The sequence below is a fragment of the Phyllobates terribilis genome, unplaced genomic scaffold (assembly GCF_046119375.1).
Source record: "Phyllobates terribilis strain yellow unplaced genomic scaffold, ASM4611937v1 Scaffold_11__3_contigs__length_659146591, whole genome shotgun sequence".
NCBI lineage: Eukaryota > Metazoa > Chordata > Amphibia > Anura > Dendrobatidae > Phyllobates > Phyllobates terribilis.
Window position 1 is genome coordinate 262,418,932 of NW_027362771.1, and position 18,943 is coordinate 262,437,874.

The 18,943-nt window shown below is 41.0% G+C and overlaps 1 protein-coding gene across 4 annotated transcripts in view; it reads left to right on the top strand.

The window, feature by feature from the left end:
• Positions 1 to 18,943, top strand: part of CCDC146 (coiled-coil domain containing 146) — a 177,279-nt gene that overhangs the window by 141,203 nt on the left and 17,133 nt on the right. For all 4 annotated transcript variants that reach the window (XM_073652283.1, XM_073652281.1, XM_073652284.1 and 1 more), the window contains exons 14-15: positions 7,787 to 8,011; positions 17,115 to 17,343. In XM_073652283.1, the coding sequence (XP_073508384.1) occupies positions 7,787 to 8,011; positions 17,115 to 17,343 (454 nt within the window). The remainder of the gene's footprint in view (positions 1 to 7,786; positions 8,012 to 17,114; positions 17,344 to 18,943) is intronic.

Here is an 18,943-nt window from a genome sequence, read left to right on the forward strand (position 1 = left end):
TCTACGGCCGTCTGCACCTGCCCTAAGCATGTAATTCCGGTATATGCTCTCGCCTTCATGCACTCAGCACTATGTACAGCAGGCTGCCTACCTGGTGGTTTCTAGTGATATTGCTCCTACTAGTCTTCCTCGGGGATATCACATTGTGAGGGTGTAATTGTGCAGGAGTAATACTATCTATGCACATGGATGATCAGACATTCTATGGTGATGATGATTTGATTAACAATTTTCTAATTCTGAACTGCCAAGAAATTTAGCCACAGTCAATGATGTAGAAAATAACACAAATGCCATTACTAATGCATAGGCACCAAAAGGCCTGCTGTTACAATGTGTGTACTGTATGTGTTGTATTATCTGTCTGTTCTAGGTTTGTATATTTCTATTTCAAATATATCTAAATCAATGTGTAAGTGTGTATGAAAGTTTGACAAATGTTTAGATTTTGTTTGTGATTGCATTTTTTTGTATGTATACACTATACATGTGTCAGCAAAATCTCCATACGAAACATACATACCACTGATTTTAACCCCTTATATTAAAAGGGAAAATCCACAACAGAAAGTTACACGCTGTGGATTTAAAAATGTCTGAAAAATTCTACAACATGTAATTTTAAACCTACTGCTGATTTTATGTGAGCAAATCCAAACTGAAAACTTGCAGCTTTTCTGTCCCATGTGGATGCACTAGAATTGCCTAAATATTTAAAGTTTTTGGTTTTATTATTTTTATGTTCTGCTTATTTTTCATAAGGGACCCACTTTAATATTCTTGTACAATGGCCCTGTACTATCTATGTCCACCATTGATGCATGCTTTTAGACAATCCCTAATAATGCAAGAAAAAAATACTTTAATAAATGTGCCCCAAAATGTCTGAGATGCTCTTTGATGGGGACCCGGCTTGGGTAACACAATCATACATCTGGGATTACCCTGCAAACTACAGTGTCACTACAATACCTTACAATATTCTAAATCTTAAAGGAAAGAGGACAAAAATCAGCCGTTTAGGGTTCCATCATAGCAGTCTGCAGCATAAAATGACTGAATATTATGCATTTGTGAATATGCAGCTCAGCAGGTACAAAGACAGGTTGTTTGTGTAATGAAAAATTCATACAGCCATGATCAAGACAAGCAGATTCTGAGCAGAAGAGCACAGTGCGAGAATAATCAGGATATAGGGGAAAAAAATAGTGTGTATGTATAATATATATATATTATATATACACAGGGCCGGCTCCAGGTTTTCGTGGGCCCTGGGTTAAAGAGTCTCAGTGGGCCCCTTTATCACATACCACAATTCATGATGCACAGTTATGGCAGAGAAATATAGGTATAGTACAATGCCATAGACTTCACTTACTTCTTACATTACGAGAGATATCTATTGTCAATTCTACTAGAGCTGAGAAACCAGCGAATCCTCGAAGTGCACAGTGCATGCGCTGGGGGGGCAATTCAAAAGTCTGCTGTCACACAGAGTAACTGCAGACTTTTTATAGTATAGTCCTCATTACAGTAATATGGGCACCACATAATGCTCCATACAGTATTATGGGTACCACATAGTCCTCCATACAGTATTATGGGCCTCATATATTGCTCCATACAGTATTATGGGCCCATTCAGTATAATGGGCCCCATATAATGCTCCATACAGTATAATGGTCCCATATAATGCTCCATACATAAAAAAAAAAAAATATCAGCAAATACTCACCTCTCCTCGTTCCCCACTGGATGCTGCTTCGGTCTCCTCAGTGTCTTCTTGCTCTCTGCACTGCTCAACACAAAGGGCGCACCCTATATATATATATATATATATATATATATATATATATATATATATATATATATAGTTTATTTTTTCAGACATTTTTAAATTCACAGCATGTCACTTTCTATTGTGAATTTTCCCTTTTAATATAAAGGGATAAAATCAGTGGTATGTATGCTTCATATGGGAATTTTGCTGATGTGAGTGTGAGCTTATGTGTATATATACACACACATATATGCACAGTGGGGAAAATAAGTATTTGATACACTGCCGATTTTGCAAGTTTTCCCACCTACAAAGAATGGAGAGGTCTGTAATTTTTATCATAGGTACACTTCAACTGTGAGAGACAGAATCTAAAAAATAAAACCCAGAAAATCACATTGTGTGATTTTTAAATAATTAAAAATTGCATTCTATTGCATGAAATAAGTATTTGATCACCTACCAACCAGCAATAATTCTGGTTCTCACGGACCTGTTAGTTTTTCTTTAAGAAGCCCTCCTACTCTGCACTCATTATCTGTATTAATTGCACCTTTTGGAACTTGTTACCTGTATAAAAGACACCTGCCCACACACTCAATCACATTCCAACCATCCCATCATGGCCAAGACCAAAGAGCTGTCTAAGGACACCAGGGACAAAATTGTAGACCTGCACAAGGCTGGGATGGACTACAGGACAATAGGCAAGCAGCTTGTTGAGAAGGTAACAACTGTTGGCGCAATTATTAGAAAATGAAAGAGACGGTAAAGAAATAGAAGATGACTGTCAATATTCCTCGGTCTGGGGCTCCAAAGATCTTGTCTCGTGGGGTAAGGATGATTCTGAGAAAGGTAAGGAATCAACCCAGAACTACACGGGAAGACCTGAACAATGACCTGAAGAGAGCTGAGACCACAATCTCCAACATTATCGTTAGTAACCTACTTCGCTGTCATGAATTAAAATCCTGCAGGGCACGCAAGGTCCCCCTTCTCATGCCAGCACATGTACAGGCCCATTTGAAGTTCGCCAGTGACCATCTGGATGATCCAGAGGAGGGATGGGAGAAGGTCATGTGGTCAGATGAGACCAAAATAGAACTTTTTGGTATCCGCTCCACTCGCCATGTTCGAAGGAAGAAGAAGGATGAGTGCAACCCCAATAACACCATCCCAATCGTGAAGCATGGTGGGGAAACATCATACTTTGGAGGTGTTGTTCTGCAAAGGGGATATGACGACTGTACCGTATTGAAGGGAGGATGGATGGGGTCATGCATCGCGATATTTTGGCCAACAACCTCCTTCCCTCAGTAAGAGCATTGAAGATGGGTCGTGGTTGGGTCTTCCAACATGACAATGACCCAAAACACACAGAGCCAGGACAACTAAGGACTGGCTCCATAAGAAGCATTTCAAGGTCCTGGAGTTGCCTAGCCAGTCTCTAGCCGTGAACCCAATAGAAAATCTTTGGAGAGAGCTGAAACTCAATGTTGCCCAGCGACAGCCCCGAAACCTGAAAGATCTGTAAAAGATCTGTATGGAGGAGTGGACCAAAATGCCTGCTGCATTATGTGCAAACTTAGCCAAGAACCACCGGAAATGTCTAACCTCTGTAATTGCAAACAAAGGTTTCAATACCAAATATTAAGTTCTGTTTTTCTATTGTATCAAATACTTATTTCATGCAATAAAATGCAAATTAATTATGTAAAAATCATATAATGTGATTTTCTGGATTTTTTTTAAGATTCTGTCTCTCACAGTTAAAGTGTACCTACGATAAATATTACAGACATCTCCATTCTTTGTAGGTGTGAAAACTAGCAAAATCAAGAGTGTATCAAATACTTATTTTCCCCACTGTATACATATACTTTATAGTGGGAAAATCTGGTGACAGGTTCTCTTTAAAGACAGTCCCTTGTCTTAATACAACCCCTGGCAAAATTTATCGAATCACCGGGCTCAGAGGATGTTCATTCAGTTGTTTAATGTTGTTGAAAAAAAAACAGATCACAGACATGGCACAAAACTAAATACTAGTGATGTATTGGAGTGTTCTTTTGTATGTTTGTTTTCCATGATTCCATAATTTTTTCCTCAGAATTGAGTGATTTCATAATTTTTTCCCTCTGCTTGGTCTGAAAAAAATTACCCTTACTGAGTACCACATTTTTAATCTTGATTTCTTTTAGTGTTTCTTAAAGCCATAAAGTTGCCATTTGAAATGACTTTAGTTTTGTGCCATGTCTGTGATCTGCTTTTTTTCAACAACATTAAACAACTGAATGAACATCCTCCGAGCCCGGTGATTCCATAATTTTTTGCCAGGGGTTGTAGATAGTGATCCATTGGTAAGAGCGAGCACAGTCTAGCATCAGTTCATCTGTCTGCACTCCAAGTGTTAGTGCAGGTGGGCACACAATGTGGCTGTGGGCGCGTTCTGACGCCTGGTTCTTGTCTGTCTGCGACTGCCACTCGGTGCACCTGAAAGTAGCAAGCAAGTGGCTGCAATGAGGAGGGGGGAGAAGGCGTTGTGATGTGCTGTCTGCTCACTTCAACACCCTTCCTCCTCATTGAATTCGCAGCCAAAAACAGGCAGAAACCAGGCATCAGAACGCGCCTGCAGTCACATTGTGTGGACACCCACACTGACACTTGGAGCGCTACTGTTCTCCTCTAGTGTCAGTGCACAAGTTCAGAAATGCAAAGTTATTTTAATGCTACCATGAACGTTTGGGTTTTAATGGATTAAAAATAAAGATGAACATTTTTTATAAATTATCGGATGGATGCACTGAATTCCTTTTCCTCTCACTCATTGCTGTGCACACCAGCTGAACCTGAACACAGAATCCACCGATAAAGATTCCTTTCAGCTGACTCCATTACCAGCAAGTTGAGATCTTCATTTTTTTTTCAAAGTTATTTTAGACATCACTTTCTCTTATCAAAGGACCTCTGTCAATTATATGCAAATAGGAGGGTGTAACAATGCAATAAGGCATAGGCTACGCCAAGGATGCACAGGAGCACCATCATTTGCATTTAGAAAATAAAAGTTAAGTTAAAACTGTATATGCCTGGGTTGCATCCCCTATGTAAATGTGTATGCAGATTAATTAGCATTTTGGGGATGAAAGACTCCTTTTATATATCATCGTTCTGCGCAGCAAGTCTTGTGTACACATACGCTGCTGTGAACAATCCTTTTTTTATGTGCCCAAGACTATCATGTTAATGATTGTTCTGTGCACATGAAAGTGAGGCCACAACCTGTCTAAATAGGCTGTTAAACGACTGCTGATTGGCTTCATACAGCAGGTCAGTGGTCGTTTAAAGGCTGGAACTGACCAATGTAAATGCACCTTAGATCTAAGTACCTGACTCAATGATGACTTCTCACAGCCACAGCTAGCCTCTTTAGGCTTCCCTCTCCTCCGGCCTTCTGCAGCACATCCTGAAACAGTGACCTTAAAAATAACAGTGTCATAATAATTTTACTGAATAAAAATAACCACCTACACTGTGCATTAAATAAGCCCTATGCTCTGCCACTAAATAAATAATTGCCATTCACTGTGCTCCCTACACAAAAAATTACCCCACACCTTCTCACTTATGGTCCAAACTAATCTCTAATATTACAATATTCCCACCACACTGTCTGCCCTATTGAAATATGACAGTCACACCACCTCCTCAAATGAAAACCACCTCACAGTCCTCTTCATTATGAATTATACCCACCACATCTTCCTCACTTTTGAAGTATGATCTACACATTGTCTCCACTATATGCAGCCCCCTCTTCACTGTCCCCCTCATGTTGTCCCCACTCCATACTGAGTCCCCCCATGCTACCTACTCTCCATACAGAGCCCCCTTCACATGTTCTCTATACAAAGCCCCCTTCCATGTTGCCCATACAGAACCCTCCCCCATGTTGTCATAAAGAACAGAAGGATGATCTCCATACCGAGTCCCCCCCCCCTTTCCCCAGGGCGGCCTCTCTGCATCTTCGGCTCTGTGAGTGCTTAGTGTCAAATACGGACATATATATAATATACACACACATATACAGTACAGACCAAAAGTTTGGACACACCTTCTCATTAAAAGATTTTTCTGTATTTTCATGACTATAAAAATTGTACATTCACACTGAAGGCATCAAAACTATGAATTAACACATGTGGAATTATATAGTTAACAAAAAAGTGTGAAACAACTGAAAATATGTCTTATATTCTAGGTTCTTCAAAGTAGCCACCTTTTGTTTTGATGACTGCTTTGCACAGACTTGGCATTCTCTTGATGAGCTTCAAGAGGTAGTCACCGGAAGTGGTCTTCCAACAATCTTGAAGGAGTTCCCAGAGATGCTTAGCACTTGTTGGCCCTTTTGCCTTCACTCTGCGGTCCAGCTCACCCCAAACCATCTCGATTGGGTTCAGGTCTGGTGACTGTGGAGGCTGGTCATCTGGCGTAGCACCCCATCACTCTCCTTCTTGGTCAAATAGCCCTTACACAGCCTGGAGGTGTGTTTGGGGTCATTGTCCTGTTGAAAAATAAATGATGGTCCAACTAAACGCAAACCGGATGGAATAGCATGCCGCTGCAAGATGCTGTGGTAGCCATGCTGGTTCAGTATGCCTTCAATTTTGAATAAATCCCCACCAGTGTCACCAGCAAAGCACCCCCACTCCATCACACTTCCTCTTCCATGCTTCACGGTGGGAACCAGGCATGTAGAGTCCATCCCTTCACCTTTTCTGCATCGCCCAAAGACACTGTGGAACCAAAGATCTCAAATTTGGACTCATCAGACCAAAGCAGATTTCCACTGGTCTAATGTTCATTTCTTGTGTTCTTTAGCCCAAACAAGTCTCTTCTGCTTGTTGCCTGTCCTTAGCAGTGGTTTTCTAGCAGCTATTTTACCATGAAGGCCTGCTGCACAAAGTCTCCTCTTAACAGTTGTTGAAGAGATCTGTCTGCTGCTAGAACTCTGTGTGGCATTGACCTGGTCTCTAATCTGAGCTGCTGTTAACCTGCGATTTCTGAGGCTGGTGACTCAGATAAACTTAGCCTCAGAAGCAGAGGTGACTCTTGGTCTTCCTTTCCTGGGGCGGTCCTCATGTGAGCCAGTTTCTTTGTAGCGCTTCATGGTTTTTGCAACTTCACTTGGGGACACTTTCAAAGTTTTCCCAATTTTTCGCACTGGCTGACCTTCATTTCTTAAAGTAATGATGACCACTCGTTTTTCTTTACTTAGAATTTGTATTATGGCAAGAAAAAAGCAGCTAACAGTCTATTCGGTAGGACTATCAGCTGTGTTTCCACCAGACTTCTGCACAACACAACTGATGGTCCCAACCCTATTTATAAGGCAAGAAATCCCACTTATTAAACCTGACAGGGCACACCTGTGAAGTGAAAACCATTTCCGGTGACTACCTCTTGAAGCTCATCAAGAGAATGCCAAGAGTGTGCAAAGCAGTCATCAAAGCAAAAGGTGGCTACTTTGAAGAACCTAGAATATAAGACATATTTTCAGTTGTTTCACACTTTTTTGTTAAGTATATAATTCCACATGTGTTAATTCATAGTTTTGATGCCTTCAGTGTGAATGTACAATTTTCATAGTCATGAAAATGCATAAAAATCTTTAAATGAGAAGGTGTGTCCAAACTTTTGGTCTGTACTGTACATACACCCTTACAAATGCATGAATTAAAAAGCACATGCATACTGGTAGCTAACAATTGGTGGGTCTCTAAAGGGACTATATTACATTAAGAGATGATTAACACTAGGACAGTGTTTTGAATCTACATGTACAGTGTGTGTGTGTATGTATGTGTATATATATATATATATATATATATATATATATATATATATATATATATATAATGTCCTCATAAACCTTGTAATAGAAGAGTTACCAAAAAAATTGCTAAAACAAAATGACTAGAACAGATTTACATTTTCTGTAATAGGCTTCTTCAGAAGGCCATGCTAAAGCAGAGCAACAATCATATGGTACGGAATAGTCTGCAGAAGGATGTCAGTAGGGTTAGCCTTCATCTTCAAGAGGTGAAAGAAAAAAGGGAACAGCAGAAAATGGAGATCGGGAGACTCACTAATATGATTAACCAGGCAGAGGAACAAATGGTGGGACTTCGCAAAAAATATGAATCTGCTGTCCAGAACAGGAATGAGAGGTGAGGATGGGAGAGTCACATTTGTGGTTTATTTCTACATCAATCATTTTATATAAAAGCTGAAAAATGATATGTTTTGCCAAATTGACATATGATATGGATATGAAGGATATGTCCTCCAGCAACGATTTCATAAACTTTATACTTACTTATCGTTGACCATAATTCCGATATGTGCTGGGATTAGCCATTTTGGGCTAAGAAAAAGTCTAGTATTATTATAGCGTCATTAATTCCATGGCGCTTTACTTGTGAAAAGGGGTATACATAGCAAACAACAAGTACAATAATTTGAACAAAAACAAGTCGGCGACTGGTACAGGAAGAGAGAGGACCCTGCCCGCGAGGGCTCACAGTCTACAAGATCATTGTCTTGTTTAATCAAATTACAGACAAAAGGTCAAACATTAAAGAAAATGTCATCCCTCAGCTAATAATCTAAAAGCACAATTCTCCATTCTTTTTGTGGCTTTTTTGTAGTAAAAGTTTTATATTTTTTGTATTTTTATTTCTTGCATCAAATTCATTATGGCTTTTGCCTCATATTTATGCTAGTTTTTTAAGTTCAAATTAGTATATTCTTACCCCGTGAACTGTTCCTCATTTTTCACGTTACACCCACAAACTTAAATATATTTTATTAGCATTTTATGTCAAAGTCCATACCTAAATCCCATTGAGAATCTGTGACAAGACTTGAAAATTCTTAAAATTCTTAAAGGGGCAGATCTCGCTTATAATAAATGCCCTCAGCTTGGAGCTGAGAGGCATTTAGTATAATTAGTACACTTGCAAGATGGCGCCCAGCCAATAGCTGGAAGTTATCTTGTATTTAAGACTCCCTCTCCCTTAGGGAGTTGCCTAAGCAACAATATTCATTAGCGTTTAGTTTCCCCTAATAGTGAGTTGTTAGGTCCCGGTGTAGCCAGTGTCCTGTACCCTAATCCTTGGTCTTGGTGCAGCCAGTGTCCTGTTTCTGTAGTCCCCTGGTCTTGGTCCCGGTGCAGCCAGAGCCTGAACATTGTCCCATGGTTGTGGTGTGACCAGTCCTGTCCCCGAAGTTCCCTGGTCCTGGTGCGGCCAGTGCCTGAACATTGTCCCATGGTTGTGGTGTGACCAGTCCTGTCCCCCGAAGTCCCCTGCTCCCGGTGATGTCAGTATCTGAACATTTCCCTATCAGAGTATCCCATGTATCTGGACTGCTACAACCTATCTCTGAAGTACCTGTCTGAGTCTCCATGTCATTAATTGTTCTACAATGATCTTGAACCTGTTAGTCCGAATACAGCCAGAGTCTGTGTCAGCTAACATGACCCCTGGGGTCAGCTGCTGCAGTACTCGGATCTGCCTAGGAGTGGTACCTGGCGGCTACCTGCAGCCTGGTCTGTCTCCACCATCAGGAGCTCCAGTGAACACCAGCTAGCCACTTAGCTACGCCCCTTCCTAGGCAGGCCCAGCCCTATGGCAAAGTGGTTCCACAAATCCATTTGCACCACCGTTAGGCGCAAGGAAAACAGAGAACAAAGATATACAAAACTGGGGATCTCACAAAAATATAGAAATTTTATTAAATCAACACGTGGTATAAAGACAACAAACAAGTTAAAAACAATTAAAAGAGGCACATAGGCCCATTATAACAACCAGTCAACCCCTAATAAGGTTGTGGTATACCCAAGCTAACACACAGGTATGTACATAAATAAACAAAGCCCTTAAAGAGTTGGACTAGACATATACAAAGCCAACAAGATTAGTACAGAAAGTGTAGTATAACAATCCAATATTTCAAGGGATAAAGAAAGCCAAGTGGCCTAATAGGCTCACCAAAAGAAATATTTAAATACATGAAACAAAAATAATTAGTATATGTGGAAAAAATGCAAATGTGCAGCTACATAAATGTCATCTTTAATGATATTGTTATAGTGTAAGAATCGTAAGCAGGCAAAAATGATTTTTCAATTAAAACTTAGCATTTAATATTTATATTAAAAGTAAAAACATATAGGACACATACAATATAAAGAAACCTGACAGTCAGTAGGCCTGTCCAAAAACTTAGGCTGTGTTAGAATCCAAAAAATTGTATGTTATATAGAATTGTCCAGCACTTCAAGTCAAATATTACAGGTATTCACAGTGGAATGTCAGGTGAATTTTCTGTAACCAGGGTGCCTATTGCATAGAATTGTTAGCACATAGAAACAAGTCAGACCATTGTCATGTCAATAAAGTGCTAAATGCATAAAATAGCAGCACATATAGTCAGACCATACAGGTAGACAAAAAAACTCTATGTCACAGTTGGTGAGCTTACTTTTTTTCACAAAGAAATGTACAGTGGAACAAGCTCACCCAATCTGTAAAGAAGGCCCACATCTGTCCTCCATATAACGTCTGGAGTAAAACCCACGATGTCTATATTTTCTCCCAATTGACGAGGTGGATCAGGGGGTTCTTCTGATCATTATACCACCTCCCGATGCATTTCATCCCATTAAGGAATCATCAGGGGTATGGCAGCCAGGTTAAAAGGCTCTTGCCGTACCAAAACAATGCACCAGCAGCCTCCTGTCGGTACTAGCAATCAGGGGTCCCAGCTTCTTTAAATACACATGTATTGGTTGGGTCAAACTTTACATGTCCGGTCAACTGACCATCTTGTGAGTCACCCCATAAGCCGGTCCCGCACACATGTTAATAATGGGCCCAAAGTTTATGACCCTGTGGAATGCACATTCAACTTCCTGTGCGCCACGCTAAGAGATGGCACGCACACATCGTGCACATGATACACAAACACTGTCACGGGCTTCTAATGCAGCGGTTTCCAAGCACCGCTATGTTCTGGCATCACTTCCGGTATATGAGCCCTGACGTCATTTCCGCCCTCAATGGAGCGCAAACCTTCAAGTGGAGCGCACTGATTTACTCTGCCAGAGTCTCATTTCCCATTCGCCAAATATGACATCACTTCCACTATCGCAGTATTCACAGTGGAGCGCACAGTTTAATTTCCTTTCGCTCCAAGGGCGGCCCTATTCTTAATGCATATGAATTTAGGGGCAAATCAAAAGGTGACTATACCTCTCTAGTCACAGAAAATTCATGGTGTCCCATATATTCCGGTGGTTCTCATGTACTGCATCAAAGCCTCACATACAACAGAAACCACAAAGGTAAGTATAGTAAAAAGAGGCGTTTGAGGCTCGTTCTACTGCTGGCCACAAAGAATAAGACATATCATCTGGTTGACATCAGACAGAAAGTAAATTTATTAAAAATATGACATAATGATGGAATATGGCACAGAACATGAAAAAAAGGAGGGGAGGGAGGGGGGGGCAAACTACTTTGGATAACAGAGTTATCATAAGGCAAAGGATGTAGTTATTTCTTAGACAGTGAGGATTGACACCAGCACAAAAGAAATTGAGATGGTGACTGGATTATCACTCACCCTCCACTGCCCTAAATTGTTCTCAGTCCTACCTGACAGCGGAGGTTGGCACCCTAGACCTGCGCAGTGGCGCCCCCGCTCCACAGCGGCTAGCCCTAAGCTCACTGGTCCTAGGGTGTCCCTCATCTATAGAAAGCAGCCAAAATAAAGCTGCTCATTTAGACCTTTAGGGTGCATCGCACCCAGACGATAGATCCATCTTGCCTCATGTTGCAAGATGGACCTATCCAAGCCACCACCCCTTATCGTTCTCTCCACTTTTTGTCAGCCCAAAAACTTTCATTGATGAAATTTGTCCATTATGTACTAGATTAAGGTGCTTAGCTATAGGGGTGTCTCTTTTCTTGGCAATATCTCTTAAGTGTTCACCTATGCATTGCCTAAATTCTCTTTTGGTCTTACCGATATAAATTAGCCCACAAACGCATGTTGCTCTATAGGTTACTCCTTCCGTTCTGCAGTTAATGAACTATCTGATCTGATAAAGTCTACCAGTGTTGCTGTCCGTGAACGTTTTGCTTACTTCATGGCTTTGCATGCCACACAGCCACTACATTTAAAACATCCCTTTACTCTCTGTGGTAGCCATGTTTCTTTTTCAGGGGGTGTGTAGTGGCTATGTCAAATGCGGTCCCTCAAAGACCTACCCTTTGAAAAAGTGATCTGTGGGTGTGATGGTAAAAGCTCCCCAATGTCATCATCCTTTTTTAGAATTGGCCAATGTCTGTTTAGTATCTCCCTCACTTTAATGGCACAGTTATTAAATCTGGTTATAAATCGCAATCCTTGTTTGTCATTTGGTTCTTTTGGTCTGGGGGAAAGTAGGTCCGTCCTGTTCTTTCTAAGGGCATTTTGATTTGCTGTTTTCAAAATCCTGTCCGGGTAACCTCTATCCAGGAACCTATTACGCAAATCTTTTGACTGTTGTTTGAAAGTATCTATATTGGAGCAATTCCGTCAGAACCTCACACTGCTTTCCCATCTGAGTAGGGAATTCGTTGCCGTAGGCTTCCTATATGTGCTGGTGCTCAAATGACCATCCTGTGTCTTCTCTATTAGCACATCCAAAAATGAAAGCCTATTAGGATCTGATTCTGACGTAAACGTCAGCCCAATGTCGTTTTTATTCAAAGTAGAAATAAATTCTAAGAAACTGTCGTTCGTGCCTCTCCAGATAACAAAGATGTCATCAGTATATCTAAGCCATATTATGGCCCTTTCACTACCAGTCAAGCCAACGTCTCCAAAGACTCGAGTTTCCTCCCACCAGCCCAGGAGCAAATTTGCATGCTAGGGGGCACACAAGCTCCCCATCGCGGTGCCCCTGAGCTGGTGGAAGTACTCGTCATTAAACACTGAATATTCTCCTTACAAAGAATTTTTTCGACTCTCCAATATAAATTCATTATGTACCCTGTATTGGCAGCCTCAACTCTTCTAAAAATTCAACTGCTTCCAAACCTTTCTGGTGAAGAATTGAAGAGTAGAGCGCCTCCACATCGATGCTTTCAAGGATCATGTCAGGTTCCACAACTAACCCCTCGATTTTACTAAGGAGATCAGTTGTGTCACGAGTATATGAATTTAATGCTGTAACAAATGGTTTCAGAATTTTGTCCAAATAAATACCAAGGTTTTTTGTCAAACTATTCACCCCAGACACAATTGGTCTGCCTCTTAATGGTGTAAGGCCCTTGTGAATCTTCAGCATACAATAGAAAGTTGCCCTTGTGGGGTGTACAATTGACAGGAATTATAATTCTTTCTGATCAATCACTGAGGTTTCCAAAGCCCATTCAAGAATTTGCAAGAGTTCAGCCTGAAAGACATTCCCAGGGTTAGAGGGTAGTATACAGTAGCAGGTCTTATTATTGAGAATCTGCATACACATGTCTTTGTAGTTTGTTGAGTCCATGGCCACCACATTACCACCCTTGTCGGATGGTTTAATTGTAATGTGCTGGTCATTTTCCAATCCGCAAAGGCCTGTCATTTCTGACCTTGATAAATTAAAGTCTCTTGTCACGTCAGAATCCTTAAGATTTTCCATATCACTGATTACCATATTTGAAAAATATCAATTGCTGATAAATCATTCTGCGGGGGTGGCATTTTCTTGATTTTTGATGTCAAATCTGTAAATGGTCCTTTACCACTTAAATTAGGTTTCGGATCTGACAGGTTAAATAGGACTCTAATATCTTCCAGTAGGGCATCCTGAATATAAAATTTCCGCCATTTAAGTTTACGAATAAAGAGTTCGACATCTTTAATTCCTTCAAATTTATCTAAATCAGATGAGGGCACGCCCTTGGAGCGCAAGGAAATAAAACTGTGCACTCTACTGTGAATACTGCGATAGCGGAAGTGATGTCATGTTCGGCGCATGGAAAATCGGGCAGAGTAACTCAGTGCGTTCCACTTGAAGGTTCGCTCTCCATTGAGGGCGGATATGACGTCAGTGCTCATACAGTACAGACCAAAAGTTTGGACACACCTTCTCATTTAAAGATTTTTCTGTATTTTCATGACTATGAAAATTGTACATTCACACTGAAGGCATCAAAACTATGAATTAACACATGTGGAATTATATAGTTAACAAAAAAGTGTGAAACAACTGAAAATATGTCTTATATTCTAGGTTCTTCAAAGTAGCCACCTTTTGCTTTGATGACTGCTTTGCACACTCTTGGCATTCTCTTGATGAGCTTCAAGAGGTAGTCACTGGAAATTGTTTTCACTTCACAGGTGTGCCCTGTCAGGTTTAATAAGTGGGATTTCTTGCCTTATAAATGGGGTTGGGACCATCAGTTGTGTTGTGCAGAAGTCAGGTGATAGTCCTACTGAATAGACTGTTACAATTTGTATTATGGCAAGAAAAAAGCTGCTAAGTAAAGAAAAACAAGTGGCCATCATTACTTTAAGAAATGAAGGTCAGTCAGTCCAAAAAATTGGGCAAACTTTGAAAGTGTCCCCAAGTGCAGTTGCAAAAACCATCAAGCGCTACAGAAAAACGGGCTCACATGAGGACCACCCCAGGAAAGGAAGACCAAGAGTCACCTCTGCTTCTGAGGATAAGTTTATCCGAGTCACCGGCCTCAGAAATCGCAGGTTAACAGCAGCTTAGATTAGAGACCAGGTCAAAGCCACACAGAGTTGCCACACAGAGTTCTAGCAGCAGACACATCTCTTCAACAACTGTTAAGAGGAGACTTTGTACAGCAGGCCTTCATGGTAAAATAGCTGCTAGGAAACCACTGCTAAGGACAGGCAACAAGCAGAAGAGACTTGTTTGGGCTAAAGAACACAAGGAATGGACATTAGACCAGTGGAAATCTGGGCTTTGGTCTGATGAGTCCAAATTTGAGATCTTTGGTTCCAACCACCGTGTCTTTGTGCGACGCAGAAAAGGTGAACGGATGGACTCTACATGCCTGGTTCCCACCGTGAAGCATGGAGGAGGAGGTGTGATGGTGTGGGGGTGCTTTGCTGGTGACACTGTTGGGGATTTATTCAAAATTGAAGGCATACTGAACCAGCATGGCTACCACAGCATCTTGCAGCGGCATGCTATTCCATCCGGTTTGCGTTTAGTTGGACCATCATTTATTTTTCAACAGGACAATGACCCCAAACACACCTCCAGGCTGTGTAAGGGCAATTTGACCAAGAGGGAGAGTGATGGGGTGCTACGCCAAATGACCTGGCCTACACAGTCACCAGACCTGAACCCAATCGAGATGGTTTGGGGTGAGCTGGACCGCAGAGTGAAGGCAAAAGGGCCAACAAGTGCAAAGCATCTCTGGGAACTCCTTCAAGATTGTTGGAAGACCATTTCCAGTGACTACCTCTTGAAGCTCATCAAGAGAATGGCAAGAGTGTGCAAAGCAGTCATCAAAGCAAAAGGTGGTTACTTTGAAGAACCTAGAATATAAGACATATTTTCAGTTGTTTCACACTTTTTTGTTAACTATATAATTCCACATGTGTTAATTCATAGTTTTGATGCCTTCAGTGTGAATGTACAATTTTCATAGTTATGAAAATAGAGAAAAATCTTTAAATGAGAAGGTGTGTCCAAACTTTTGGTCTGTACTGTATACCGGAGGTGATGCCAGAGCATAGCGGTGCTTGGAAACCACTGCATTAGAAGCCCGCGGCAGTGTTTGTGTATCATGTGCACGATGTGTGCGTGCCATCTCTTAGCGTGGCGCACAGGAAGTTGAATGTGCATTCCACAGGGTCATAAACTTTGAATAGGCTCAGTATTAACATGTGTGCGGGACCGGCCTATGGGGTGACTCACAGGATGGTCAGCTGACCGGATATGTAAACTTTGAACCAGCCAATACATGTGTATTTAAAGAAGCTGGGACCCCTGATTGCTAGTACCGACAGGAGGCTGCTGGTGCATTGTTTTGGTACGGCAAGAGCCTTTTAACCTGGCTGCCATACCCCTGATGTTTCCTTAACGGGATGAAACGTGGCAGGAGGCGGTATAATGGTCAGAAGAACCCCCTGATCCACCTCGTTAATTGGGAGCAAATATAGACATCGTGGGTTTTACTCCAGACGTTATATGGAGGACAGATATGGGCCTTCTTTACAGATTGGGTGAGCTTGTTCCAATGTACATTTCTTTGTGAAAAGAAGTAAGCTCACCAACTGTGACATACAGAGTTTTTTTGTCTACCTGTATGGTCTGACTATATGTGCTGCTATTTTATGCATTTAGCATTTTATTGATATGACAATGGTCTGACTTGTTTCTATGTGCTATATATACAGTATGGTTCCTAACTATCAGGATACCTCTCGGCATCCTGATAGTTAGGAACTATACTGTGTGTGTATGTATAATATATAAAAATATATATAACATATATATGTTTGGGGACCAAACCTTCTTGTTGCGCACGCCGGAGGTCACTGGAGCGGAGGTCACAGTGACTCCCCGGCGCCTGCGTAATAGACCACTGCAGGGTAAATGGAGCCGGAAGCAAAAAAAAAAAAAGCACGCCTCACTGTGGAGGCACTTTTCGCATGCCCATGATGTGAACAAGAAGAGTGCCCTGTGACGTGCAGGGGAGGGGAGGAATATGGTAATTAGGCACATAGGCGGGTTTTTTTGTAGTCCTAAGCAGATAGGCGGGGATTTTTTGGCATCACCCCCGGGCGCGAAGCATATGAAAAAGGATTTTTATAAAAAGACATTTCTCTGTAATCAGACCGCTAATATGGGACATACAGGTATGTATAGATTTACATTTCTATCACCTGTATGCCCATATTAGAGGTTTGACAACTCCCAGGGGGTGACAGATTCCCTTTAAGTTTGTGTGTGTAACATGAAAAAATGTGGAAAAGTTCACGGGGTATGAATACTTTTCCAAGACACTGAATTTAGAACATCTCTCCTAGCTTGTCTATGCATGACACAAATGACCTGTTTGGGTCAATAAACACCATATAACGCTGCAATATAAATATTAATTGCTAGAGTTCCCACAATAAGCTGACTTTTGCAGGATCCCTCAATACTCAGAATGAATATACAGTTTTTACAAGCTTAATTTTGAAGGTTGATGGACTTTGATGTTTGTGTATTTTTTAGTTTTTTTCCTTAATATTAAACAGGGGAGTCCAGTTGATTGAGCGTGAGGAAGAAGTCTGCATCTTTTATGAGAAGATAAATACTCAGGAAATGTTGCTGAGAAATGGTGATGTGGAGATGATCGCCCTGGATGAGAAGATTCGCTTTCTGAAGATGAAAGTCACAGAAGAAAATAGGAAAATTGAACAAATCAAGAAAGAGTTGCCAAATAAGAAGGCCCTGGAGTCAGATCTTGTAACACTTCAAATCCAGGTCATTCCTGCAGTCAACTTGCAATCACCTTTATTATACAGTGGGGATAATAAGTATTGGATACACTGCCGATTTTGAAAGTTTTCCCAACTACAAAGAATGGAGAGGTCTGTAATTTTTATCCTAGGTACACTTCACCTATGAGAGACAGAATCTTAAAAAAAAAATCCAGAAAATCATATTGTATGATTTTATTTCATAATTAATTTACAAGGTCCCCCTGTTCACGCCAGCACATGTCCAGGCCCGTTTGAAATTCGCCAGTGTCCATCTGGATGATCCAGAGGAGGCATGGGATGAGGTTGTATAGTCAGATGAGACCAAAATAGATCTTTTTGGTATCAACTCCACTTGCCGTCTCTGGAGGAAGAAGAAGGATGAGTACATACCCAAGAAGACAGTCTCAACCGGGAAGTATGGTGAGGGGAAACATCATACTTAGGGGGGCTTTTCTGCAAAGGAGACAGGATGTCTGCACTGTATTGAAGGAAGGATGGATGGGGTCATGTATTGCGAGATTTTGGCCAACAACCTCCTTCCCTCAAGTAATAGCATTGAAGATAGGTCGTGGTTGGGTCTTCCAGCATGACAGTGACCTGAAACACACAGCTAGGCCTAGCCAGCCTGCAGACCTGACCACAATAGAAAATCTTTGGAGGGCCCTGAAACTCAATATTGCCCAGCGACATCCCCGAAACCTGAAAGATCTGGAGAAGATCTGAATGGAGGAGTGGGCCAAAATCCCTGCTGCATTGTGTGCAAACTTGGTCAAGAAATACAGGAAACGTCTGACTTCTGTAATTGCTAACAAAGGTTTCTGTGCCAAATATTAACTTCTATTTTTCTATTGTATCAAATACTTGTTTCATGCAATAAAATGCAAATTAATTATGTAATAATCATATAATGTGATTTTCTGGAATTTTTTTTTTAAGATTCTGGCTCTCACAGTTAAAGTGTACCTGCGATAAATATTACAGACATCTTAATTCTTTGTAGGTGGGAAAACTTGCAAAATCGGCAGTGTATCAAATACTTATTTTCACTGTGTGTAGGAGCCAGGGCTGTGGAGTCGGTAAGCCAAACCTCCGACTCCTCAATTTCCATGACTCCGACTATCTCATACATGGCTCATGCTTAAGTGATAAATTTACTGTAGCACAGATTCATCTCAGCTAAAAGTTTAGACCCTTAGATCAGGAATAGGACAGAGATTTATAGGACATTTCATAACTTTCTCAAATTCTTATGAAAAAAATATTCCCCACAAACTGCATTGATTTACTGTACCCAATTTATTATATATTTTAGGAGTCGGGGTCGGTCCATTTTATACCGACTCTGACTCCATGATTCTGACTCCGACTCCGCAGCCCTGGTAGGAGCAATACATTTTCTTTCATGCCAAAAGCTGGAACAGGTCATAGAAAGGCATTTAAGAAGAAACTTCCAAAATAGATTTACAAATTCTTCACAAAATCAAAATATTAAATGTAAATGAACTCTCAGAATTAATTTGGGGAGATGCAAGTTCCACACTGAATCTTCTTTATTTTCACTGCCGTGTGGCCTTCCAAAGAAATGCCACCTCACACCATTA